At 43.8% G+C, this 27,711-nt stretch overlaps 1 protein-coding gene across 1 annotated transcript; it reads right to left on the reverse strand.

Moving 5' to 3' along the window:
• Window positions 1-1,328: 1,328 nt before the first annotated feature.
• On the reverse strand, window positions 1,329-27,426 carry ctdspla (CTD (carboxy-terminal domain, RNA polymerase II, polypeptide A) small phosphatase-like a). Its single transcript, XM_083677621.1, has 7 exons — window positions 27,192-27,426; window positions 12,437-12,594; window positions 8,245-8,346; window positions 5,782-5,838; window positions 4,848-4,940; window positions 4,323-4,508; window positions 1,329-2,805 (listed from the first exon to the last, which is right to left on the reverse strand). Exons 1-7 carry the CDS (start codon window positions 27,265-27,267, stop codon window positions 2,680-2,682), a joined length of 798 nt encoding a protein of 265 aa, XP_083533747.1. The 5' UTR covers window positions 27,268-27,426; the 3' UTR covers window positions 1,329-2,679.
• Window positions 27,427-27,711: the final 285 nt, after the last annotated feature.

The following is a 27,711-nucleotide window of genomic DNA, read 5'->3' on the forward strand; positions in this document are numbered from 1 at the left end:
ATTAGGAACACCTGTACACCTTCTCATGGTGGAGGTGGTATAATGGTGTGGGGAATGTTTTCTTGGCACACTTTGGGCCCATGAATACCAATCAATCATCGCTTGAATGCCACAGCCTATTTGAGCATTGTTGCTGACCATGTGCATCCCTTCATGGCCACAATTTACCCATCTTCTAATGACCACTTACAACATGATAATGCACCATATCACAAAGCAAAAGTCATCTCAACTGGTTTCATGAACATGACAATGAGTTCAGTGTTCTTCAGTGGCCTTCCCAGTCACCGGATCTGAATCCAATAGAACACCTTTGGGATGTGGTAGAACGGGAGATTCACAGCTTCAAAGTCCACCGAAAAAATCTGCAGGAATTGCGTGATGCAATCATGTCATCATGGACCAGAATCTCAAAGGACTGTTTCCAACATCTTGTGGAATCAATGCCACAATGAATTGAGGCTGTTTTGAGAGCAAAGGGAGGCCCTACCCAGTATTAATATAGTGCTCCTAAAAAAGTGCTCAGTGAGCGAACATTCACCTATGTGAAAATTCTGGGCCGACACCGATTACCGTAACACAATCGGGCGGTTAGGTTATATGTTTTTCTGGTTAGACATTCTTGATGAAATACCAACACATTGTATGCTAGACTAGAGTACAGTAGGCATTCAGAATCCTACTGTACTTCTATACGTCAGTAGTTGTCTAAACGCACGAACTACACTCCCTGAAGAAAACGGCCACACCTTTAAAATCATTTGTATGTTTGACAGTTGTTTGACAAACCACCTGTCTCCATTCATCTAGTGGTGTAGGTCATATGAGTCTGTTGGGGAGTTGGACAAAAGAATATTGTATAATCACCCCAATTTTCTAGAAGAGCCGCTGTACTCCGCGCGCGCGCGCGCGCACACACACACACACACACACACACACACACACACACACACACACACACACACACACACACACACACACACACACACACTGTAGCTTTTCTTACCTTGAGTAAAACTTGAACCACAAATGGCACAAATGGCATCACCAAACAAATGGTTCAATACACATAATTGAGTCAGAAACTGTGGTAAAATTGTAAAGTATCCAAGGTTCGATACGCGATGAACAAGGGCCCGTAATTCCTAATAATCTGACTACAGTAGTTGCTAGGGAAGTGAGGCTAAACATTCACAGCAAGATCACACATGTAACTAAAAAAGTTTTCCATGGTTGTATATTAACTACAGAGTTCTCACACATTCCAACAAAGTGAACCATAAATTGAGACAGTGTGCAAACTTGCAACTTTAATAATGCCACACAATTTGAACAACATTCTTTATACTGTACTTCATCTTGTTTTTCCAATAAATATAATTTAATATAATCTACTATGCGAATTATGACAGTGGTTCTTTACTATTATATATTGTAGTTGTTACAAAACTTTGACAGTTATTTGGGATAGTGATTGCTTCTTAATCAAACATATCATTGTTTAGTTAAATAGTTATGCATTGGACTTGCACTATATTGTAGTTGTCCTCCTTTGACAAACAACCATTGTCATGTATCAAATTGCATGTCATACAGCAATTGTCAGCCATAAATCACACCAATTTGAAGGAGTCACAGCATGTATTTTCAAATGTCATTAAAAGCTTTCTCATTTACACATTTCTATATTTGATGAACTCAAAGGCAAAAACAATGAGTCACAATGGCCTTATATAAGCCACTGATAACATACCATTCAGAATGGATATTTGTGGCATTCTCAGCATAAATAACCACTTAAAAATAAAGACTCATCTCCCACTCGTAAAGTGTATGTTAATTTCAAGATTTGAGTTTGCTGTAAATAAATATGCAGCATACAAAATGTAACGTCTCCCCATAGAAACAGCAGTCCAGAAGGCACTTCATTGGGTAAGATAAGATAAATCACAGTTGTTAGAATTAGCGGTGAGCAAGAGAGGACAGCCTGCATAGCACGATGCACACCAGAGGAAGTGGACGTCTTCAACCCTCTCCACCTTACTTTCTGAAAATAACTTTAGTTTTTTGGTAAATACAAATAACATGGTTGGATAGTAACTTGATAGGCCTATATCTGATACAAAAAAAAATTAGGTTGTTTCATATTCATTGTAAATTAATTAGAAACATATACTATATACAAGTTTACTTGACATTAGGATTTGTCAACATGAAGTCCCATAAAAGCGACTATCCATCCTCAAACTGTCTGCACTGTATAATTACTATACCCACAGAGTCTCTCATTTCTCCTCTCTCTGGTGTTAGATAACCCTTGGAGTAGTCTCACTAAGTCAGGTTCTAGGTTCCAAGATAACCCTTGGAGTAGTCTCACTAAGTCAGGTTCTAGGTTCCAAGATAACCCTTGGAGTAGTCTCACTAAGTCAGATTCTAGGTTCCAAGATAACCCTTGGAGTAGTCTCACTAAGTCAGATTCTAGGTTCCAAGATAACCCTTGGAGAGACCGTCGACTGACTCCGCTCTCAGGTATGGAGCTCTGTATCGCCCTCTGTAGGCAGTGGGAGGACAGGACTTTAGCCACATGTCGGCAGCAGCAGGATGGGGCCTCTGTACAGTGGAGCCGAGGTGTGGGGACCAGTGGGGACCAGTGGGGCCAGGGGCTGGAGACAGACAGTGCTACCTGGCCCTCAGGCTCTGTAACAGACTGTAAACGTCCTCCTCCTTACTGAGGCCCTCAAACAGAGGAATCAGGTCCAGCAGCTCTGTGTCCGCCATGTCGTCAAACCACGATTGCACTGGGACCTATGGAAGGGAGGAGAGAGAGAGAGAGAGAGAGAGAGACAGAGAGAGATAGAAAGAGAAAGAGAGAGAGGGGGGGGTGAGGAAGTGAATCATCAAGAGGGAGAGAGAAATAGCAAAATGATGATAGGGATAGAGAGAGGAGGGATGGAGAGAGAACATTATAAGATTATCTGCTCTGTGTACTCAAAATAATGATGCAACAGTTGCTAAACACACAACAATTGGGCCAAGATGGGGAGCCTAACTGGCATCTACAGCAGGACAACATAGTTATAGCATTATGTCTATCTATCTCCAAAGCACCGTATACACACATATCGCAGGGCTACAGAGTAAATGCATGGCTTGTCAAATTACTGTATTACTGGGGTATTGTATTCTAAAATCACAAAGGTGAGATGCTGCCATGCTCAATAGCTTCTAATTAGGTGCTCGGGGGTGTACTGTAGTTGATTGAAAGCGCTGGCAGCTGACAACGCTAAATGATGGCATCATAACTGAGGAGCTCAAGAGACGAGGTAAATAACTCATGAGGAAGTGCATCAAAGACCCCAGGAGTGACAGCTACACCGCAACACAGCCACCTCTTCTCCACAGAGGAAAGCTCATCCATGAGAAACACTGACTGTACATGTATCTGTGCAGCATTATGTTTTATAATGTTGTAACTGTGTATGATGTATGTACATTGTGTGTATGCAGGGCTCCCTTGTTAAATAACTAAAATAAAGGTTAAATAAATAAAACATTTAGCTCAGTACTGCAACGACTGCATAATGATCATTCAGTGCTACAACTATCTAGTAGCATCATTACTACATCCATTACTACGTCTCCCACTTACTCACTTCTGCTCCATTAGGACTTTGTGTGGGTGAGACAGAGAGAGAGAGAGAGAGAGAACAGCTAGTTTTGAGACAAACATTAGCCACATATTGTAAGGTTGTGTAGTGTAGAACCCAGGAGCACAGAGATAGGAGACCAGACGAGGGAATGAGGATGAAAGGCAATAGGCCACTTTACTTGCTATTCCACAGAGAAGAACAGGCAAGGACTTTGGGGAAATAACCAACACGATGTCTAACCTAAAGACACTGGATACAAGAGAATAGTCAAGGACAATAACTTAGGTCCGCTCGAGTGAATGTAGTAGATGGCAAGTACCAAGCTACGACACTGAACAAAGGAAAAACACACTACTTGTAGGGAGAGGTCCTTAATTAGAAATGAAGTGCACCTGCGTGCTAATAAGTCCTTGGGGTGGTCCCTACTGCCCTCTAGTGATCCGATGGAACCATGACACATATTGTGTGAGATGGAATCTTATCATCATTACCAGTTCCATTTTTTGGCCCTAAGTGTAGCAGTCCTCCAAACTCTCAGGGAAGATTTCTGGTAGCAGACACTTTTATCCAAAGTGGTTTCGAGTGAACACATTTATTTAGTAGAATATATGGTCCATGTGGGAATTGCAACACACAACTATAGTGTTGCAAGATCTATGAAAAAGTACTCACTGCGTTCTCTGGGTGGAAGATATAGGATGCGGGAGAGTTGTCTACGATAATGACTTTGCTGAGCTCTCTCCCCAGCCTACTGAGGTCTTTGACATAGTTCCCTCGATGGAACACACAGGATTCCCTGAAGAGTCTTACTCGGAACACCCCCCACTGGTCCAGCAGGTCCGCCACAGGGTCAGCGTACTGCAACACACAGACATCACACTTACCGCCAGACATCACACATACACTCAAATATCCATGACATTTCCACCCTGCCCTGAAACATATTTCATATTTCTCAATAAGTACAGGAACAAACACAGGAGTTCTGGAATAAAGTTGTCTACCTGTAAACTCTGTTACATCACGAAAATCGTCAACAATCATCGTGAAAAATGCTATATTGCTTGTGATGTAGGCCAAGATTTCAGCCTTAAAAGCCTCAATCAAAGAATTTCTTTTTAATGTGTACAGTAATTTCCCCCTTGTATAATGTCTTATGACGTGATTGTCATGAAGGAGGAAAATAGTTGAAAAAACCTTGGCTAAGCTGGCAGTGAAGAGAACACATTCAAACAGCTCTCCCATCTTCTGTAGGAACTCATCCACGTAGGGCCTCTTCAGCACATACACCTGAAACAGAAACACATGCCTGATCTAAGGGGGGCAAGGAAACAGTAACACATACAGTGGGGCCCAGACACGGAGCAAAACAACCCAAAACACATTCTCATCACCGAATGGATACATTCTCTCTCCTCTTCTTCATCCTCTTCTTGTTGTCTCTGTGGACCAGTTGCTGCCTCCCAGTGCAAGTAACCAAGAATAGGCTGGCGCAGACACAGAGCCTATCCTGGATTACTTGAACCAGGTCACAGCCATGACACTGCTTAACACTCTGCAATCGATAGGAGAGGGTGCTGAGTTCCCGTACACACACCAAAAGGCATGCACGCACGCACACACACAAACACAGGAGTATCTCCTCAGTGCTTCCAGAGTATTTGGCGATACTAGAGATCTTTGATGGTGACACCAAGTCAAGTAACCTTTGACCAAGGTAACCTGCTTCTTCTGCAGTGAGCAGGATTTCAAAGAAGACAGATTCAAACAGAAGTGTTTTGATTCAGCAGGAGTTTAGGATGTGTCTCCTGGGCCCTCCTCCCACATTGCCTTTAATGTAAGATAAAAGAGAATGAAAAAGAAACAACATCAAGGAACAACAGCATTAGAGAGAACCGTTTTGGAGAGAATAGGATCAAATCTAATTTATATCACAGTTTGTTGATCTTTTTATTTCTCTAATCACTGGCCTTGTGCATTATTAATCTTGGTTTGTTGTGTTTATTGAATTCTTTCAACTGTACATGGATGTTCTGAGGAAATCCTGTATTTCCCCTGTGTACAGTACAATATCCAACAAACAGATTGATGTTCTCACAGCTGTCCTCTATCTCAATAGCACTCACTGTACCTGATGAACGGTTCCATCAATCTCCACCGGAACAATGAAGTCTGCATTGCTGATTGGCTGCAAGGAGAGAGAGAGAGACATACACAAGTCTAAGAACTTCAACTTCATCTCTCTCAAAACAAACAAATAAAACCACCACGACCCTGTTGAGGTCCTTCTCCACAACAGAGAAAGTACAAGCTTGACTGTGAAATGCCTTTAGCACAGTGTGGATGGAGTACTAACTCCTGCTACCTATAGCAGAGTGTTTCATACGAGTTAGCCTCAAGGGAGAACCTGTGTGCTGCTGCCTGACAGTCGATTATGGGGAGAGAGGGACTACTGTCGTTCTCACAGGCTGACTCCACTCATCTTTAAAGAAGGCGGAGGAGAGAGAGGGAGAGGGGAAGACGGGTAGAAAGAGTGCCGGCAGGATGAAAGGACTTAGTGGGTGGCGCAGTGCTGTCACTTTGGCAAAGAGCAAGTAAGACAGAGAAGAGACAAAGAGCTTTTCTTCTCAATATCTTGAAGAAAAAAAACAAGAAGATATTCCGCCACTAAACAGTTTGTTCGTGGTGGCAGCTCAATGATACACATGCAAATATTAGTCAAAAAACAACATTAACTACATAATTGTTGAACTTTGATCCATGCTAAGGTTTGTCAACAGCTTTAAGCTTTAGTAAAAATATCAATGCCATGGGGAGTTAATGTTAAACTTCCATCCAATCCCCACATGACTAGGGGGTCAACTTAAACAGTGTCCAGCAGGGGGAGTATTTGTTGTTAGAATGCAGCAAATAGAGGTCTGACCTTTGATCACAGTCCACAGTCTACCGTACAGTTATTTTTGGCATTGAACACAGTGAGCCGTTTTCTCTCACTGGCTTCCTCACACTGTGGCCCATGACACGCTTTAGGTATCTCTGTGTGACCCCACCAAATGAACAACCCATATCAACCATACTACATCTTCTGCTACTGTACGACCCAGAAAGAATTAGCAAAGACCAAGCTGTCTGTGATCCGCAAACACAGATGCAGGTCCTTACCCACAGCTTAGGAAACACTGCTCTGCCATTTCAGTCCTGTCTGAACACCATCTTTCCTCTGTGGACAGGTGTGTACTGTAGACAGTGGCCTCGTCCATCTACAAACACAGCCAGTGTGTAATGAGATTAGCCAACAGTGGCTGGGCTCAGAGAGGGAACCTCATCTCCATCTGAGAACAGAGACCTGGGCTCCTCCTGCTAGATCAGACCTTTCTGCTCCTCCGCTGGATCATACAATCATCTGGCTGACAAAAGACTGCGCACAACAGCTGCTTATCTCTCAACTCTCTCTAATTGGCACAGATACAAGACAGCCAGAGTGAGGGAATTACAGCATGAAAAGAGGAGAGAGAGAGTGAGAGAGCGTGAGAGAGAGAGAGAGAGAGAGAGAGAGAGAGAGAAAGAAAGGGGGTGCTAGAAGGAAGGGGGAAGGGGGAGAGAGTGATAAAAGGGTAGAGCAATGGAGAGAAAGAGAGATGGATAGAGTGCTCAGTGACAGCGTGTTCCAGAGTTTGGATTACTGATCTCTCCAGAAATCACATCGACCTTTCTCCAAACAAGCTAAATGAGTTCTAACACACTTCACTTCATCTGTGTCCTTTACCAGTGGCTGCTCTCTCTGTCTCTCTCTCTCTCTCTCTCTCTCTCACTCCCTCTCCCTCCCACTCTCTCTCTTGTGGAGTGGGACACACCCTGTGTGTGTGTGTGTGTGTGTGTGTGTGTGTGTGTGTGTATTGTGCCTGTGTATGTTGTATTGGTATGTGACTGTTGTGGGTGTGTTGGAACATACAGTGTGTGTGTAAATACATTGGGCCATTCCTCTCTCTCTTTCTTCTCCTCTCTGGGCCCCGTTCAGACAGTCTCCTCCTCCCTCCTCTCTGAACCAACAACCAAAGCTGAATAGTCCAGCCAACACTGTACTGGCAGATGATGCACATCAACACCAAATATTTTCTTTTCGGGAAGTAGGTTTTTTTCCAACACAAACACACACACACGCATACGCATACACACACACACACACACACACACACACACACACACACACACACACACACACACACACACACACACACACACACACACACATACACACACACACACACAAACCAGGTACAATCAGTTTGGAGAAGAGAACTGGGTCACTGGGGTGGGCAGGTGCGTCCCTGGAGGGGACTTTCGAGAGAAGTGTGTGTCCATGTGTGAGCTGAAGAAAAGAGCTGAACTAGAATAAGGCAGTAACTCCCATTCCTGTTTCATAAGAGACTCAACATTGTCAGTGTACCTGTCTTACATTATCCAGGCTTACTGAGCTGATACTGTATGGTAGGTATTATGGACTCACACTGTCTGACTCACTCAATGCTCTTGGATAACATCTTACTCAATTGAATAGCAATAATACTCTATAACAGTATGGTATGCCAGTTACCTTAAAGGAGCTGTGTACCAGAGTCTCGTCTAGATCTATCACCACACAGTTCTTGCCATAGTCTGGTATGCTGACCTCTGGTAAGAGGAACTTGGCTGGTGGCTGGAAGGAGAAACACAACAAACACACACACAAGGTCATTAGAGAGGAGAGAGATTGATAGAGACTGCACACACACACACACACACACACACACACACGCGCACACACACACACACACACACACACACACACACGCACACGCACACACGCACACACACACACACACACACACACACACACACACACACACAAAGCTTTTGGCACAGACAGAGATGGACATTGTACACATACTAATTAGAGGAGAGTGAGTGAGTGATCAGGGAGCGGCATCGCTGAGATGATGAGGACAGGGAGAGTAGACAACACTGTCCAAGGCCCTGACAGTATACCAAACACTTACTAGCAGCTTATTACCCAGCAGGCCACACTGTATGTTATACAGTGCCTCATGGTCATAGTATCCTTCCAGTAGGCCATGTACAGGTAGGCCATGTAGACGACACCAAGGTTACATTGCGAAATGAGTCATAGCTCGGCCGATAAAGATGGTTTTGCTCCCTATTCTCATGTGTTACTGTGGTTCCTCCTATCTAGTCTTGTGTCGTCTAGTCTAACCTGCCTAGTCACGTTGACTTAGCCTAGTGTGGCTGTGACTATACCGCCTCTGGCACTCCTCCCAAACAGAGAAGACGCAGAAACACTAATGTGATGACGTGTCCTCTGCCAACCTGGCCTGGGGCGGGGGCAGACAGGCGCATGCCAGATGGGAGCGCCATAGGGGGGATACACAAACTCACACACAGACATGCACTTACTGTACGCTAAACAGACACACACAAACATACAGAAACAAGTGCTCATTCACATAACACATCCATACACACTTAGACACACACACATTATTGTGTATACGGTGTTAAATAAATCTAACTCCATATGTAGATGTGTGTTTTGTTTCATACTTTTTGCCTGTTAGTGTTTGTGACGTTTAATCATCCCTTTTGCACAGCTCTGCATGCTGATCGAGTACTCAAACAAGGGCATTGAATGACATCCCATGAGGGCTTGATGTGTGTGATTTATCCATGCAGAGCAGCAGAGTGAGTGAGACCTTGACATTTTCCAGGCAGAGGCAGAGTGACAAACGGCCCTTCAGGACCCAGTGTGAGTCAGACTGAACCACAGCCAGGGGGCGCCACCAGGGAGCACACTAGGTTTAATACCAAGCAATGACTTCACTAACTGGGACAGTTAAGAGACTGATTGACTGATTAACAGATCGCAAACCTCTCCATCAGGACAACATGGACAACAAATGTCGGGGTCCAGAGCAATATAGGGAGACGCTATCTGCAAACTGCAATGATCAAACTCTCCCTATCTATAACTCTGTCTGGGTCTAGTTCAATTTTTGATCTCCAATTGAAATAAATAATTCAATTATACTAAATAATTCATAATTGAATATTGCCTATAAAAAGTCTCTATGAGAATGTTTTCAAGTGCATCAATTTCCTGAATTAACAAAAGTTTGTTATCATTGGTATCATTCACTACAAGCCTGTGACCTGGGGTCATATTTAGTTGACTTTAGTAGCACTGGAACAGAGCAGGGATTTCAGGTGTTATTGGGCTGTTAGGGCCAGTTAGGCCCACACAGTATATACCCAGGGTGTTAGAGCCACCTCTGTGAGTCCTTGACTGGACACAGTTAGAAGTAACACGCCAGACCTGGTCTCCACAGGAACATCCTGTCTCTACTGAGCTATTGTCAGAGAAGACAGGAGGACAGTGGTTCTACTGGGTAATGTAGTGTAGACTGGGTAATGTAGTGTAGGCTGAGTAATGTAGTGTAGACTGGCTAATGTAAATATCCTAAATTAACCCAACGGCAAGAGGTGAGCTGCTCTCCCCTTTTCCAAAATGACAAGTTATGAGTAGAGCTTTAAGCCTCATAAGAGGGGAACCACCTTTTTACAAACTTGAGAGATAACCCATGATATCAGAAATGAAATAAAACAATTGTGGGTCTCAACTAGTAATTCACTAAGCCTATATCGTAGTTCAGTGAGGAATGGAATCTGCTGCAATATTGACAAATACCAAATCTAATCAAGTGTTTTGACAGCAAGTCATCTATTCATTGACTGTTGTTGCCAGGACGTAATAGTGGTTGATAAACACAAGGATGCAGAATTCAATTACATTCTACCTAATGAGAAAATCACTAAATAAGAGGGTGGAATCAAATGTTCTGTTCCATTGGTAAAGGAATGTGAAGGGGAACTGACTAGTTTGATCCAATACAGAGCCTTCGGATGGGTGAAGTCACTGCACATGCTATCACTTAAGACGTCAGAGCCACAGCAAACCTCATAAAGGCAGTTATTCCTCTCATGGTTGAAGCCACGGTTAAGATTGGTGTATGGCTACTTGGTGTATGGCTTCTTGAAGTGCATGGAGATTAGATTCACTTGTGCAGTTAAAGTGAGGGTAGAAGAAAAAGGACATGTGATTTCAACCTTCAAAGATGCTTAATTACGACATTGGTCATCTTTAACTGTGAGAGGCAAGTTGTGCATAAGGAAAAAAGAGAGCCAAGTATTGAAACCTAGAATGAAGTCACAAGAAACACACAGTCACGCACGAGAGAGAGAGGGACAGAGGAAGAGAGAAAAAAGAGAGGGAGAGAGAGATGAAGATAAATGAAGGAGCTAATACATACACTAGGGATGGGGATAACCTGGACCTGGTCACACTGAGAAACAAAACAAAAGGGAGAGGGGAGAGAGAGGAGTGAACAGTGAAGAAAGAGAGGTAGGCATGGAGAAAAAGAGGGACAGAGAGACAAGGAAGAAAAAGAGAGAGAAAAAAAAAAAGCATTAACACTTTGAGATAGAGAGAGAGATATAGACAACATCAACATTAAAACAACCAACAGATGCATAGAAAAAAAGAGAGCGAGAACACTGGATGCAAACACAAACAGAGCAACCATAGTAACAAAGATATAGTAACAGGAGTACAAGACTCGAGGAGAGACCCTGGGCTCAGATCCAGCTCACTAAGAATTTGCTCTGAGCGCCAACCAAGATCCCTCTGGCTGTGTGAGTTCGCCAGGTTCATCTGAATATATGGGAACTCATTTGTTAACAAGGGGTCCAGAATGGGTCAGGTCTGACCACATGTACCTGCAAAACGGGCGCACATTCCGCCTCAGAATGTGAGCCATTTACAGGCAAACATTAGTGTAAATGTGATATTATTTTGGTCCATTTATAGCCGCGTGTACCTGCCTTGGCAGCAGAAGGCTGTGTTTGTGGAGGAGATTGGGCTCAGCACCTTTTCCATGGGCAGAATGTTCGCTTCTCACACACATACCACACTGGTCAGAGTGTGTGTATGCTGTAGGAGGGGGAGGCATGGGCGCTGGGCAATCCATCACACGAGACATACACAAGGCCCACTTTATGGGGATTAAAGGACCAGCAGTACTTACAGAAGTGTGTGTGTGTGTGTGTGTGTGTGTTTGTGTGTGTGTGTGTGTGTGTGTGTGAGTGTGTGTGGAGTGTGCGTGCGTGCGTGTATGCGTGCGTGTGTGTGTGTGTGCGTGTTTGCGTGCGTGTTTGCGTGCGTGCATGCGTGCATGTGTCGGCGGATATCGAAGAATGTACTACGGGAACCATGCCCATCATTCTGAGCAGTGGATGGTAAACAACCACTGGGTTCAACGGGTTTGTAACAGCTGGAAAATTTTGGGGAGCTCAGTGAGAGTGCACAGTGTTGCCTGCGTCTCAGCACTCGAACGAGTAAACCCTCACCAGTGTACTAAACGAATCAGGTACAAAGTAATTACTGGATTTTTCTGATGAACCCGAGACATTTGTCATGAAACACTGCTGTACACTGACTAGCCTACATTAATACAAGAAACACAGCTGGAGCTGTATGCTAGCTAACTACAGATATGTTTTAACAGAGCACATGGATACAATGTTCTCCTATTTTCTCCTAGCATATTGACATAAATATACTGTATAATGTGTTTTCACATTCCATTTCCATCCACACAGGCTAATGCCACAGTATCCCTCCCAGTCAACCTAGAGGGTGACACCAGACTACAGGCAGGCAAGTGAGTGTCTGTCACCTTGGGGGGGCTGCCGTTCTCCTCCGGGGGTGGGGGCAGAGAGAGGCTCTTGTTGTTGGGGGAAGGTGGTTCCACATTGTAGTGGCGGAAGCAGCAGAAGAAGGGGCTGAAGATGCTGCGGCTCCTCTGTTTCTTTAGGCTGCTGTTGGACTGTGAGACTGAAAAAAAAACAAAAAAAAACACCACAGATAGAATGTCTCGTTATTATGCACATTTTAGACACTCAGGAGCCGAATGGTCTTGTTCATGACACTGTTCCTTCAAAGTTATCAAGATAAATGGCATTTCTAGTTGTTTAGCATTCCTGTCTGTGATGCCCTACCAAGGGAAGGAACTGTCATGCCTCGTAACAGAAGAAGTGAGATGTGTTTATGCAATACGTAAAGTTGAGTTTTTCATGCAATAGGGAACACAGGGACAGAAATAGCCACCATCAGATTGCCCTCTGGGAAGGTAGCCTAGTTAATTAACGTCAAAGGTTCTCCAACCAAGGAGGAGAGAGAGAGAGAGAGAGAGAGAGAGAGAGAGAGAATGGTAGGATTATTGTTAGAGTCCCTCCGCATCGAAAGCAATGGCTTTAGACTATTGGGATGCATACTGTACTGTAGGCTGTAGGAATGTGACTGTGTGAACACAGCTGCTATTGCATACAACCAAGCTGCCTCCCGCCCCTTCACTACAATGACCACCTATCATACCAAGGGGACTGGAGCATCTAATGAAGAGAGAAACATTCAGTCATCATCGTGCAAAATAGATGCTCCATTGTAATCAGTAGTGACATGAAGTCATTTGCGTTCCAGACCTACATTGAAGAATGACATGCAGACTGAGAGCATGAAATAAACATCCAAGGCTTTGTTCGACGTTGGTCCCTGACTGACTGTCCAAGAGCCTAACATGACACATAGGCTACAGTAGTATCCATAGTTACATCATCTGCCTGTGAAGCCCTCGGCCTACTTTCAGTCTGACAACAGAGGCGAAGGAGTGTTTACAACCCTTGAGAATTGTTTGATCTGGGGATAAATTAGGCCCTAATTGTATTTTGGCTGGCGAATGCAATCAAATGTAATGCAGAGCAGCCTGTCCATCGCAAAAAAGAGTTATGAGACAGCTTTATGGTTTTTGTGGACTGAGAACTTGGTAAAAAATGAATTAAGAATGCCTGAAAGTATCAGGCTAACCAAAAACAGGCTTTGGGGCTGCATTTCAATCACAAACTCAAAGTCCCCTGAATGCTGTGCTGTGCTGAACCCTGGAATGTGTCATTCTACTGCAGCTTTAAAGGGGCTTTGCTGAGATTTGATCAATGTAACTGCCTGAAAATACACATCACAGACTGTCCCTGCATGCATGTTGTTAGTGTACGGACAATGCAGCCAACCATATGACACTGTCAACCCAATTACTCATGGCTGTAGCTGAGATGAGGCTGTCTGTGGCCTCCTGCACAACATCCAGCCAGGAGAGGTCTGAGAGCCATCAAATTGATGTCTAAGGATCCACTCATGTTCTCTCTGGTCTTTCAGTGCTTACGGTCCAGTCTGGCTGTTAGACTTGGTTCTCCTCTTGCCAGACAGATATTCTGAAGAGCGGTATAGTTAACTGTATGTAAACAACCAAAGGTACAGCTTGCTCTGAATAGCCTACAGAACAGAACTCATTTCACACAGAGATTACATAAGTGTTCATACCTACCAACCACAGTTGGCCCTCAACCCAAAACAATGTGATACACTTGGAGATCAGTGGAGGCTGGTGGAGGCAGAAATCGGAGGACAGGCTCATTGTATTGCATGGAACGGAATGAGGAATGGTATCAAATCACTGTTCGAGATGTAGGCTACATCAGCAGTAATGTGTATTACCACCAGCCTAGCCACTGCTACTACATACTGATCAGCTCTTTTACACAATCATATTACCATAATAGCATATTACATAATGTTATAGGCCCGATGCTCATAATAGTACTCTTTGAGGCTAAATATGTGGGTTAGGTGCAGTATATGGGTCTTGACCCTTATCTAGAGACAGAGAGCAGTAATAGTTGATGCATGAGTATAGTCAGATGGGAACTGATTAGAGCCATGGGAAAACAACACACGCAGACAGCATTAACCCCATGAGAGCAAGATCCCAGATCAACATACACACACACACACACACACACACACACACACACACACACACACACACACACACACACATACACACACACACACACACACAGCAAACAGAGCACACAGAGCACACACACACACACACACACACACACACACACACATACACACACACACACACACACAGCAAACAGAGCACACAGAGCACACACACTAATTAGTAATTACAGAGCTCTACGGGGAATGGTGTGACGAAAATAAACAGTCAACACACCAACCATAAAAAAGCAACAGCCTTCTACTACTACTACTACTACTACTACAGTACTACTACTATTAGGCCTACCATAGCTGTTGATATCATCACATATCTTTTACATGAGCACTGATAACTACTGATAATTCATTTCAGACACTCCCACAGACAGCAAACTGAAGGTGTGAGATTGGACACAGGGTATGTGTTAATAAAGTAAGACCATACTTCATCTAGGAGACAGTGTGAGGGTCCATCTATGCTGCAAGGTGTGAGTTCATTAGGTGATTATTAGTCACATTTAATTAAACTTTGAAAACTAGGGTAGAGCAGCATCCCCATTGTTCTCTCTGACAGACAAGAACACTGAATCACTCTGGAGTGGGTTTGGAGCCCGGTAATTATAAAAGGCTACTTTCCTTGATAAGCTGCAGAAGTGGACAATGGTCAACCATCTACTATCATGGGGTGTTTAAGAAACAACACTGAGCAGCAATGCTAATCTCATTGGACATTTTGACTAGCAATGAAGCCATCTATTCACGGTGCCCTCCTAGCAGAGGCTAAACTAAGACCAAGCTGACAGTTTAGCAATGCCTCATAAAGAGTGACTGTGACTCTAAATGGGACTTTAAAATAGTATCTGGGGGTAGAGTGACCTGTCTGGCCTTGTCTCATCCCCATTTCTCCTACTCCAGCCCTCACATCCCCATATCACTGCCCCCCTGTCTTTCCTCCTCCTCTGCTACTCCATTTTGAGACCCTGTCTATATTTTCCCACCTTGGTTGCCAGCCCAACTGAGCTGCCTGAAACAGCAGGTGGGGGAGAAGCGGAGAAGGGGAGAGAGAGAGTGAGGGAGACAGTGGAGAAGGGGAGAAAGGGAGAGAGGGAGTGGGGGAGACAGGGGTGTAGAGTGGGTGGGGGTAAAGTGGCGAAGGCGAGGCAGCCTATACTTGGGTCTTATTCTAACCCCACCCCCTCCAGCAACACCACCCTACACAAACAGGGCTTTCTCTCAACCGACACAAACAACATTGCTGAGAGTCAAATGCTGCCAGAGCACATACACACATTCAACAGAACACACAAATACACGCACAAATACACACACACACACACACACACACACACACACTCACACACACACTCACACACACACACACACACACACACACACACACACACACACACACACACACAAACCCACACACACACAAACCCACACACACAACACACTCTCTCTCTCCCTTTTTCTTTCACTGTCCACAGGAATGTGTGTGGAGTCAGTTTGCATGGTAACGCTGTCCTCTTAGGTCCAGGGAATAGAATTGTTGAAGTGCAACATTCCCCATCAACACCACTGGCCCCTGGGTCAAACATAAACAACAACAACAACAACAACAACACTCCTGTTTTCATTCAAATCAATTCAAGGACAAATCAGATACTGGCCGACACTCTGTAGAATCCAAGCCTAAAAGAGTTGACAGTGTGCTTGTGCTCGAGCGCGGGGTAAACCCTATTAAAATCTAGGTAAAGGGTGATGCACGTTGCTCTGCGGCTCATCTAACAATAGCTCCCAGGAAACAGTCATTACATCCTCCTCACTGCAGGACTCTCTGCCCATAGTGTAAGCTACACAGCAGCATCCTATGTGTTGTGTTCTTTGTTCTCATGCAGACATTTTCAGTGGAAATGTGACCCAAGCACACAGACCAGGCCCATGTGAGTGTGTTGTGAGCATTAGCTTCGATAACCTGATAGTAGGCTCTCTCCTCAATCACACGACCACATCCCTGGCTGTCACATGCACGGGCAGAGCCACTAACAGGGCCGGAAGAGCAGGAAAACACAGGAAATTCCCAACATTCCTGACAGGAAGAGATATTCACCCTGTGACCCACCACATGGAAAAACGCCAGGTTGGAGAGAATATGATCCAAAGCTTAGCTAAAGATGTATGAGCTCTCTCTCAATGTGCACGCTTTGTATAAAAGCATGCAAATAAAGTTATGGGCACACACTCAGAGCCGGTCAGCATCATGCCAAATTTAAAAGAATATGATACCAAGTTTAAGTTTAGATGTGGGTCTTCTCTTTTTTTTTGTGGATCAGCGTTAGGGTTAATACACTCGGCCTTGTGATAGGAACAACTGCGGTCCTTACGGGTCAAGTGTCGGCTGGTTTTCATTCTTGCCTTTGAAAAAGTGACTGATTTCAGAGAGAGACAAGGTGTGTGCACTTTCTGGCCAATAAGAAACATTAATTGATCAGTTAAATGACAGGGAGAAGGTCCTTATGAGAGCAAGCAGGTACTGTAGTGGAGTAGCTGGGGGATATGGAGACAACTGTGAAAGCAGGCTTCCTCATGGAGGTGCCAGTTTAATAATTCAGATGGAAACCAGGTTGGTTTTATGTGGCACCGTGAGGCACTTAACACACACCAAAATAAACAGCAACAAACCCATAGGTATGCTGATTTCAACCACTGTTGAGATTGTTACTTTATACAGTATAACTCTGAGATTTGGAACACTCTATAATGTGACCGTATGGCAGAGATATACTGCATCAGGTTGGCTCTAGGTTCACTAGTTCAGCACTAGTTCAAAGCGATTTGCCTCCTCCTGTTTCAGCGATTCAGGCATCGACTGTATGCATCAGAAGTGGGACCAGCTGTTAGTCTGAGGTTTATATAACATTCCATGTGAGATATAATTCTCTTTGGGCAGCAGCCCAGAGCAGGCATGTAAAACACACGTGCGCACACGCACACACACACACACACACACACACACACACACACACACACACACACACACACACACACACACACACACTATCCTTTGCTCAGTCTGTATTAAGAAGGCAGACAGTGGGTAGGTGAGATTTATGATTTCATGTTCCTGACTTTAAACGGTTTGCTTCCTTCATGTTCCTGACTTTAAACGATTTGCTTCCTCTTACGTCAGTTTAACAGCAGCATCTCCTGACAGAATGAATAGCAGGGAGCATCAATGGGAAACTCCATGTTGTGCATTGTGTCAGTGTAAAAAGAACGCTCCAGAAGTCCCTACAGAGAACATGGTGCAAAGAAGTTGTGAAAATGAAGAAAACAAATGAATGTACTGTCGACCAAACTGACATGATGAAAATCACATCCCACAAAAGAGTTACAAGTACACCTAAGCTGAAGCTCCTGCTCTTCAAATGAAAACAGATTTTGCAAAGCTGGCAAATAGGAGACACTCCCACTTAGGGTACCAGCAATTATGACAACAGACCGGCTCCTACAGCAGTTGGATTCAAGCACATCTGTTTCAAAACACACACAGCGAGCAGAACAAAACAGCTGGGTGGGGTTGGTTTTGCAAAGCCAGCTGAGCCTGACTGTATGCTCTCTCTTTCTCTCTCTCACTCACACTCTCTCTCTCACTCCCTCTCGCTCTACCACTCTCTCACACTATCTTTGACTCTCTCTCACTCACCCTCTCTCACTCACCCTCTCTCACTCACCCTCTCTGTTCCGATCCCCATTTGGACAGCTGAGGCTAGTGGCCTCGGTGCCACAGTTGGTTCCAGCACATGCCTTTAGTCACAGAGAGGGACCGACCCTCCATTGCCCCTGTGGTCTTTACACTCCTATTATTCAGAAAAGGACTTATATATAGCTGACATCATCTTACATAACTGACATTCACAGTGACGCATGCACAACACCGACAGAGAGACAGAGAGACTCAAGGATTGGATTCCATCTCACTCAAGATGAGGTTTGCCAGGGTTTAAACCCACAACCCCTGGCGCACAGCAGCTTGATCCATTGAACTAATCTCTGACTGATGATGTTCAGATAAAGACCCCTAGCTGCCATCACTGGGCGAGAGTGGCCCTCCTCTTCTGCCGTAGCTACGTTTGCATGGCTGTGTGTGGTTGTGGTATGAAGCGTTGCCCGTCTGCCTGCCTTCAGACCATGGGGGCAAGGCTGCTGTCACTCAAGCACATGGCGAGATGAAGGATGTGACAGGCACGGAGGAATAAGCCCACCGAGGGCTCAGAGAGAAATAATGAGGGAGATCTGACTATTCAACTGAGTTACGCAATCCAAGGCAACACAGCCCACGTTGTTAAGGGCCGCTGGCTGCTGTAGTTGGAATTTCTCTTTTATTTTTCTCTGGTTTCCAAATGAGAGCCGCGAGGCAGAAGATAAGTGACTGATGGGGAATCCTTCATCACTGTCAGTTGAAGAGAGTTAATGTGAATGTCACACACAATCAACGTTCTCTGTGGCCTAGTTCACAATGACACATAGGCTACTAGTACAATAGTACAATGGTCACCTAAGAGGACCCTGTCCCAAAACTAATACAACAATGCCATGATAATATCTCAACAAGCAGTTACAGTAAAAGTGTAGTAGTTTTCTCCTCAAATATAATATGTACCCCAGCTGTGTAAAACATTGTATTAATGCAGGTATGTAACTAAGGGTAAGTGAATATAATGAACAGCACTGTTTCCTCCCTAAGCAAATGAAATGCACAGATTCATGATCATGCAAATGCATTGGTTTGAAACAACAGACAGGAAGGTAGGCAATAGTGTTCAGCTGCACGAAGGACAGTGTATGTGTGTGTGTGTGTGTGTGTGTGTGTGTGTGTGTGTGTGTGTGTGTATGTGTGTGTATGTGTGTGTGTGTGTGTAGCCGACTACTGCTGCTACTGCTCTCTCTTTCAGAGAAACATTCCATCTCCACACACAGCGTGTCCCACTTACTGTCCCTGGAGACTCCCACTGTTAAATAGAGTTCACCCTGAACTACCGTATAGAGAGACTGAAAAAACTCCCTCCTGGGTCTCTTTATCTTCTTTCTAAACTTGATTCACACTGCTCTTCCTTCTTTAAATAAAAATATTAACTATTCTGTTTTGGGAAGGAGCCTTATTATCAATTTCATGTAGTGATTTTCTATCTGGTCCTATCTGTTATTCATCCAGGTAGCCACTGTAATGTCAAGAATCTGCAGAGCTCAGACAAGTTACCTCTCACACAGCAAAGAGGAAGTATGATAGAAAATCATTTTCATAAAACATGTTCTCCTTTCTTAATGGCCAATTAATAGAGACCTGTGCCAGAATGAATAGGGCACTGAACACAGAGGCCATCCCCTTGTCAGGACCAGTGCATGTTCCTGTCAGCACAGTAATCTGACACAAACACACACACACAAACACACACACACACACACACACACACACACACACACACACACACACACTGTCTCTCTCTGTCTTTCTGTCTCTCAGTATTGATCTGTTTTGACAATCTCCCTTTAGCTGGACAGACGCACAATTAATAGCCAGTTTGTGGGCAAGAGTGTCCCCATGCTGAACAGCCCTGTTAAAAACAAGTTAAGGGCCTACACGTGCTGGAGAAGGAAATGGGCTACCAGGTGGCTGGCGGTCACTAGCTCCAGAGGCAGTACCAATGGTGGGGCACTGATGAAGGCCTTTACCCACATCTAGCAACTGAATGCAAGAGTGTACACTTCATATATAGACTTGAATAATCCAACAAGCCATCTTATGCCAGTGATAATCAACTACTGTAAGTCAAAAGATTTCACGCTGAAATATCAATCTTGCTGTCACAAATGAAGTGACTGTATGCCCCCAGAAAAATCTAATTTAAAAATCTAATTTAGCCTGTTTGTTTGGGGTGAAGTGATTCAATTTATCTCTTCCTTGCATTTTTAATTTTGCAAGTTTCCTGCTCTCCTTTAATAATTAAAGTAACATTTAATAATGCGTACTAAAAGATCAGTTAAAGGCTAGAGACCCATTCTGAAACAGTAGAGAGACTGCCATTAAACAAATTATCATTAACCTTTGCACTACATTCTGTTATTCAAACAGAAGGGACTAACGGTTTATAAGATAAAGGTCTTTAGTGTGTATTTAGATAGTTAGGGCCTTTATGCTAATTAAGCGTGTTGTTATTGCTGCCTCTAATTGTGTCCTCAGAGCCATTATTATGCTGAAGTGTCGGAGAATGTTTAATTCCAAAGTAAACATAGGATGTACTTTTTTTGGTACTGACTAGAACTACAGTAGAGTGTAGGCTATGTAGTAATTTCACTGACTAGCTATGCCAGCATAGGCAACTCACAACTCTAAAGCCATACACTCCTACCCATACACACTCTAGAGAAGGATACAGTTGCAGCAGGAAGCTACCTGGTTGTATCAGCTCAAGCCCAGTATGAAGGCAGGCAGGCAGGCAGGCAGGCAGGCAGGCAGGCAGGCAGGCAGGCAGTGTAGGAGCCAGCAGAGGTAGAGTCCACCCACTCCCTTCTCCCTGGTGGCCTCTCTCTGGACGGATTGCAGCGGGATTGCGACTCCCCCGCTGCATCTCATAACCATCAGAGTCATACTGTTCACAGGTCTGCTGGATGCCTTATAATTAACTACTCCTCACCCTCTCCTCTCTCCGTTCTCACATCTCTCTCTCCTGTCTCCTCTCCATGCTCTAAGAGCAGCACTCACAGCTTTAAGGAATGACACTAAAAGACAAGCACTTAGTCCCTGTGTTTTCACACTGTGCTATGCCAGTGCAGTAGAGGTCTGTCTGAGGGACCAGCTGAAGTTGTAACATTGTGACATCAAGTTAAGATTACTATAATCAAAACATAACATTCTGTAATTACAATGCAATTATGTGGAGAGCCGAAAGAATAGGCCTAGAGACTGAGCCCAAGTATTTAACATACAAGTAAAAAACCCAAATAAAAAGTTCCACGGAAGGCACGCTCACTAACTTGTAAGCAAACACAGTGATGAACTTCCATTCTGGAGGCCAATTCCACTCTTACACTAAACAAGCTTATCTGTCAAGGGGCTTATCCCCCCCCCCCCCCCCCCCCTTCTGCAGTCAGCCAGTCATTTTTGTATTGGGATGAAGTAATAAAGATGTGGAGGGGAAATATCTAACACTCCCCCTGGAGGTGTAGATAATCAGCTTTACTGAGAGGCATTGGCTGAAATAGGCTCATAAATCTGTGATAAGGACGTTCCCTACAGACCTCTGATTTCAGCTTCTCTGTTAGTGGCCCTCTCTCTCATCATCTCTCTGCGACTCAGTTTAGCAGGTCTATAGTGCACAACAGTTTGAATAACCTGAGGGTGGTGAAGGACAAAGGCCCACACTCTCCTGAAGATCTGTTATGTGTGTGCAAAGTATGGCATAAGCCAGACTGCCAGACTGACTTGTCTAGACACGGGCCTAAAGGCGTACACATCATTAAAAACCATGCAATCACTGCATGATTCAGTATACGTGTCTGAAACTTTGCATCCGTCCTCTCTTCTACCCACTTTCTTTCATGTATTATACAGGCCAGTAGAGGAGTTTAGGTTCCTCCACACACACTACACCACACACACACACACACACACACAGGAGAGTGGCTGGCTGTGCCAAATCCCACAGTCTCTCCCCCTCACACTGCCCACAAGCCTGCAGGTGTGGTCCACACCTCGTAAACACCATATTAATGTATTCCAGCCTCAGTGCACCACTGACACACTGTGGGTGAATGCAAATGAATTCTTCAGAAAAACATAATTAAAACTCTATCGAGTATCCATCTTTCCCTTTCTCTAGGTAATGTAATTACTCTCTCCTCCTAGCGTGCAGAGAATGGGAAAGGATACAAAGCATGACCCTACAATGAGGCCCATATTACGAGGCCAGTTGTATTCAACCTCAAAACTTTAGCGCGTGAGTTTTTGTTGATCAGTGTGTGTGTGTGTGTGTGTATGTGTTTGTGTGCGCGTGTGTGTTAAGAACCATACAACCATTACACATCACCTTCTTTTATTTGTCCTAGTGATGCATATTAACAGCACAGACTCATTTTGTAGCGAGGCACTCATCTCACAGACTGGGACAACACAGTTTCTGGCTCCTCTGAAGGAGGATTCTGCTGGAGGTTAATCGACTCTCAGGGAGGCATATTGTCTGACTGTCATGTTTGCAGCCTGGCACAGCCATTGGGGTGTGATTGTAATAGAGAATAACATATGTCTGTTCTCTGTTCAGGGGTGAGTATATTTCTGAGGTTAACCTTAGTGCTGTAACGTGGGGAGACAACAGTATTGTCAGAGACGGAGAATCAGAGCATTTGTTTGTTTCTGAAATCAGAACACTTGAAGTGGCAGTGGAAACTGTATGTTAGGCTTTGAGTTTCTTTTATAAATGGCCCTAACCCTTGTTCTAATGATATGCATTTTAAGTTTAAGATTTTTGTGTACAATGTGGAACAAACCACTGAGTACATGGCCTCAGCTAGCACTAGCAGGATCTATATCTTCATCTCAATGCAGCTCTAAAGCATCAAGGTCCAATGCATGTGATGGATGGCTTTCCCAATGAAGACAAATGATGGTGTCGATCTACAAAGGCCCAGAGATATGAAGCAGACACACCTCTATTTGATCCAGGCCAGACCACATTATTGAGGAAGGTGAAATGAAATGACTCACTTTGTCTGGAAAAAAAAGGTGAGAGAGTCACATATAAACCAGAAAATAGGTGGCTTTCACCAAAAGGGGTATGAAATGAACACAGGCTGATAGATTGGCCAGTCTTGTTCCTATCTCACGCTAACATTCGTTGCGCTATAACTAGACATGTTTAACTCTAACTGTCACCGTTTAAGCCACCAGTCTACTCGTCATCAGTTGGGTGCTCTTAGTCTGCACTCAAGTTCTGCAGGAAATGCTAGGGAGACGTCTGATTGGCTGTCAATGCCGCTTCAGCAGGGATAAAGAGCCGAGCTCAGATCCGTCCTAATCTGATTAAGGTAAATGGCTCATCCAATGGTACCTGTCTGAGATATCCGAGCAAAGCCTGGCTGATCTGTAAGGCAAGACTAGGGCGGGACTCTGAGCCTCACAACAGCAGCCAGCTACAGCGTCTGGACAGTGATTACATTTCATTGCATCAGAGTGTGAAACTGAACCACTGTGGTGATGGAAAACACCAATGTGTGGAGGGAAGAAAAGTTCTGTTTTCAGCCTCATGTCCTATGGCTCTTCTGAAATAAACTCTGCTTATCTCAAATAATAAAATAAAGGCTTAACAAGAAATGTTTGTGTGTAGGTTCATCTTGTCTTCATCCCTTGAGAGAGAAAGCAGATTTTGTAAAAACATTTTGACAAATTAAAAGTCGCCTATTCCAAAATTAAAATGTTAGTTAGTACCTTTGCTTTCCTTCTAGTTCAGCTCTGTCTATTTGATGAACTGACTCACAGGGCAGCAGATGAACGTGGCCTCATCAGCCCTTTAAATAGCATTGCTCAGTCTTTACCTGTGGCATTACCTGTGATGCTTCTCATCAACACAAACGAAATCCCCCTGCCATGCAATCCCAACACTCACCTCATTAAACACAATCCATAATGCATGAAGATAAAAATCTATAACCACCTGCACAAGCAGTTGAAAACATCGCTCAAGTCAATTACTCACTTCTTTGCTTACAATGAAACTGATAGGGCACTGAAAATAGCCTCACCCTGCTCTGAAATATTCAGTATGTGTGGCCTGAATCCAGGATCAGTGGGTCCGCAACGCTAGATAGTCTTCACTGCTGTGACAGCGGGACTGATTTCGAGGAGTGTAGTTGCTCTACAAGGAGCTCCCTCTCTCTCAGATCTCTTTCACAACTGCAGCTTGAGGGGACTGGGTCTCCCAGAGTGACAACCGTCTTTTAACCTGACAGCTAGCAGTTTGTGAATGGAGTGGTATTCTAGCGGGCAGTGGATTGGATTCCACTCTAGAAACAGTAACTTTTCTGCACACATGCAGGTTAACTCTGATGATTTACCTACCCAGCAGGTCAAAAGCAATAGGTTGTCATGAGTAATTATTTTCATTGATCTGTTTGTGATGACCTGAGCACCTTTCTCTGCTGTAATTAGTGAGGTTCCGGCTTGTCAGTAGAAGCGAACCACCAAGATACATGAGGCTGCATATATGATGCGTCGTGATAAAGCATTTCATTTCCACGGTTGGTTTCAAAATGACTGGTAAACACAAGAGGTTAGATTAATGTATTTGAATCAAGGGGAAAGTCAGGAGTTGCTGTACACTGTACAGTGTGCAGGTTAGAACTTAATTTCAGATTTTTTATGATTTTTTTTTGGTGTACTGTATCACAAAAAAAGTTAATTATGTTAAAACATTATGGGTTCTCACTGTGCATTAGGCTGTTACACTGTAGTACACTGGTTCACAAATGTCAATGATGGTTATAAGGTGACCTTTCCCAGTAGGATGATGATGGGTGTGTTGAGAGCCCGTCCATCTTCCCCACAGGCACCCTCTTGGCTCCAGGGGTCTAGGGGAAAGGTCAGAGTCTGGTCCCTAGAACCATGCCCTCCTACTGGGTTATCCCTGGCATAGTCCCTCTAACAGAACCTTCTGTCCTGTATTCTACTGTGCATACAGTACTGCTTGTCCCAACATCTGTTAGCATACCATTTATTAAACAGGACAATTTATGACAATGTGAGTAAAGCAGTGTGTAATGAAAATTGCAAGATTCTGGCATCGTGCGATACTGTGTAGAGTTAGGATGCTAGCTTAATCAGTGCAGAATACTGGCAACTGAAGAATACTTAACACTGAAGACTACTGACAACACCCTTCAGTCTTAATCAAAACAGAAAGCCTCTGGGGTATTTGTCACTGATGATGTCACAAAAGGGTGAAAAAGCAAGCATTTGTAAACCCCTGGCTCATATGGATGAAACAACAGAGGGGGAATGTGTTTAGCCTCCATAATCTGGATAGCAGCTGTTGGGATATTTCCAGGCACATTTAAAGAGGGGATTGTTGACATACATGCATAAACATGTTTATTGCGAGTGTTGCGCAATCAGATGGACAAGTACTAGCTGTTCACGATGTTGATATTCCATGACTCCCCAAGTCCCCAGCTTGAGAAATACTCAACCTGTAGGGTCAGAATTATACATTAATTGATTATTGGCATATCAAACTTATAATAACCACATTTTATCATAAAGAACAATATAAACTGATGTCTGTGATTATAGGTCTTCAGCACAAGACTGTACGACAGTTCAGACTACGACCATCTGCAATGTTTCAAAGAAGACCATATTTTTCTCCCCAACAAACAAGAATCCTTATTTAATAACACAGAAAACAAGGGGAACCTTTATCTGGTTTAACCACAAATACTCCAATGTTAGATGGCACTAGAGAAAATATCCAACACTCTGTGGTGAATTACTTTGCATGCCAGGCTCACTAAGTGTCAACAATTAGTTACTCAGAATAAAGAAGATCCATCTCAAAAGGAAAGGCTGCTGTATATCTACAGCAGGACTTCATGACATAATGCAAAGTTGTGAGGGCTTGAAGTCTCTTTTCAGATCAAATATCTTTTTCAGTGGTCACTTGGGTTTGTTCATGTGGGCAAACGAAGGGGAAAGAGAAAAACATTACAAATACATGTATAATAATTATTTCCCCCTATAAGGCCTATGCTATAATTTAGAGAATTAGTCATCATTCATCTTTTATTACAACAACACAATCACTAAGCCTACCTCTTCCATGTGATGTTATATTCATTAAACGCTTACTGTGTTTAGTGGGGAAGTGTATATGCCCTTACAAGTCAGGTGCTACCTCCAAAAGGTGCATTTATTTCCCAATTCCGAGTCCAACATAAAGCACGAGCGCTCAAGGAAGAGTAAACGCCCCCACACTACACACCCGCAGCAAACGTTCACATTCCACAGGAGGAACCATGACACTTCTCTAATGTAGCACGAACCACCAGTCTGTTTGCTAGCTAATAATAGATATTGATATAAATATCGTTAAATGGCAATTGCAAACCAGTACGAAGCGGGGGCGAAGCGCGTTTCCGAAATCTGAATCAGTACAGTGACATTCTTCTGACAGCTCGCGACAAGGTCTCTGTTCTTGACATTGACAGGCAAAAATGTACGATATTAGCTTCTTACCAAACCATCTTAAATAAACCAAATGTGCTATCGTATTCGTCATACTGTACATGCTAAGTTCAGTTAGTTATGTGCTGTAGCTAAAAGCAAGCTATCCATCATCTTATTTTGCAGGCGCGCGAGTAGCTGTACAGCAGTCTGGTACTGTATGATGTTTGTAGTCTAGTAGGATGCATTGCTAATGCAACACACACAGAAAAAGCCAGCCAAACGCTGAGTAGCAATAATACTCAACCAAAATAATTCAAATATTTTCATAAGCAATAACCCATATCCTTTTATATCAAAAACATATTTGCCTTCTTACCTTTCTCTTGACTTGATGAAATACTTTCCTCCTCTTTTGGATTTGCAACCTGTGTTATTATGGACGTGTTGTCCATGGAAACGGGATGTTTTTCGTCTTCAGCTACACACTTATTTCTAGCAAGCTAGCTTAGCTACAGTCTGGCCGAATATGAAACACCACCACCATACAGTGTCCAGTAGCCTATCTTGCTGCATTCAAATTCCATTTAATTCGATGCATGCATGCAGTCGCTTTATTTTGACTATGTTGAAAACTAAACAAATACAACCGTCACCATTCCACACAGCCTCCAGCATTAGGGATTGACAGTAGAGAGCTGAGAGAAAAACAAAGCATCAACCCTGCAATGAATTCGTCTCCCCGTTGTGGTAGAAAAATAGCCTCCGCCTCCTGCTGTACAGTACTGTACGCTGGGTCAAGGCGCGATAATTCTTTATGTTTATTGTGCCCTGTCGAATATCAACCGTGGACACAAATAGCTACATTCTTACATGGAGGTGGTCCTGAAGGGCATCAC

The sequence above is a fragment of the Argentina silus genome (genome assembly GCF_951799395.1).
Source record: "Argentina silus genome assembly, chromosome: 1".
Taxonomy (NCBI): domain Eukaryota; kingdom Metazoa; phylum Chordata; class Actinopteri; order Argentiniformes; family Argentinidae; genus Argentina; species Argentina silus.

Coding starts and splice junctions, on each gene's coding strand:
- ctdspla (XM_083677621.1), bottom strand. CDS start 27,267: ATGGACAACACGTCCATAATAACACAGGTTGCAAATCCAAAAGAGGAG. Junction 8,347..12,436: donor AGAACGGCAGCCCCCCCAAG/GTGACAGACACT, acceptor TTCTCCTTCCAG/CCACCAGCCAAGTTCCTCTT. Junction 2,806..4,322: donor TCTTCCACCCAGAGAACGCA/GTGAGTACTTTT, acceptor TCCCTTCCATAG/GTCCCAGTGCAATCGTGGTT.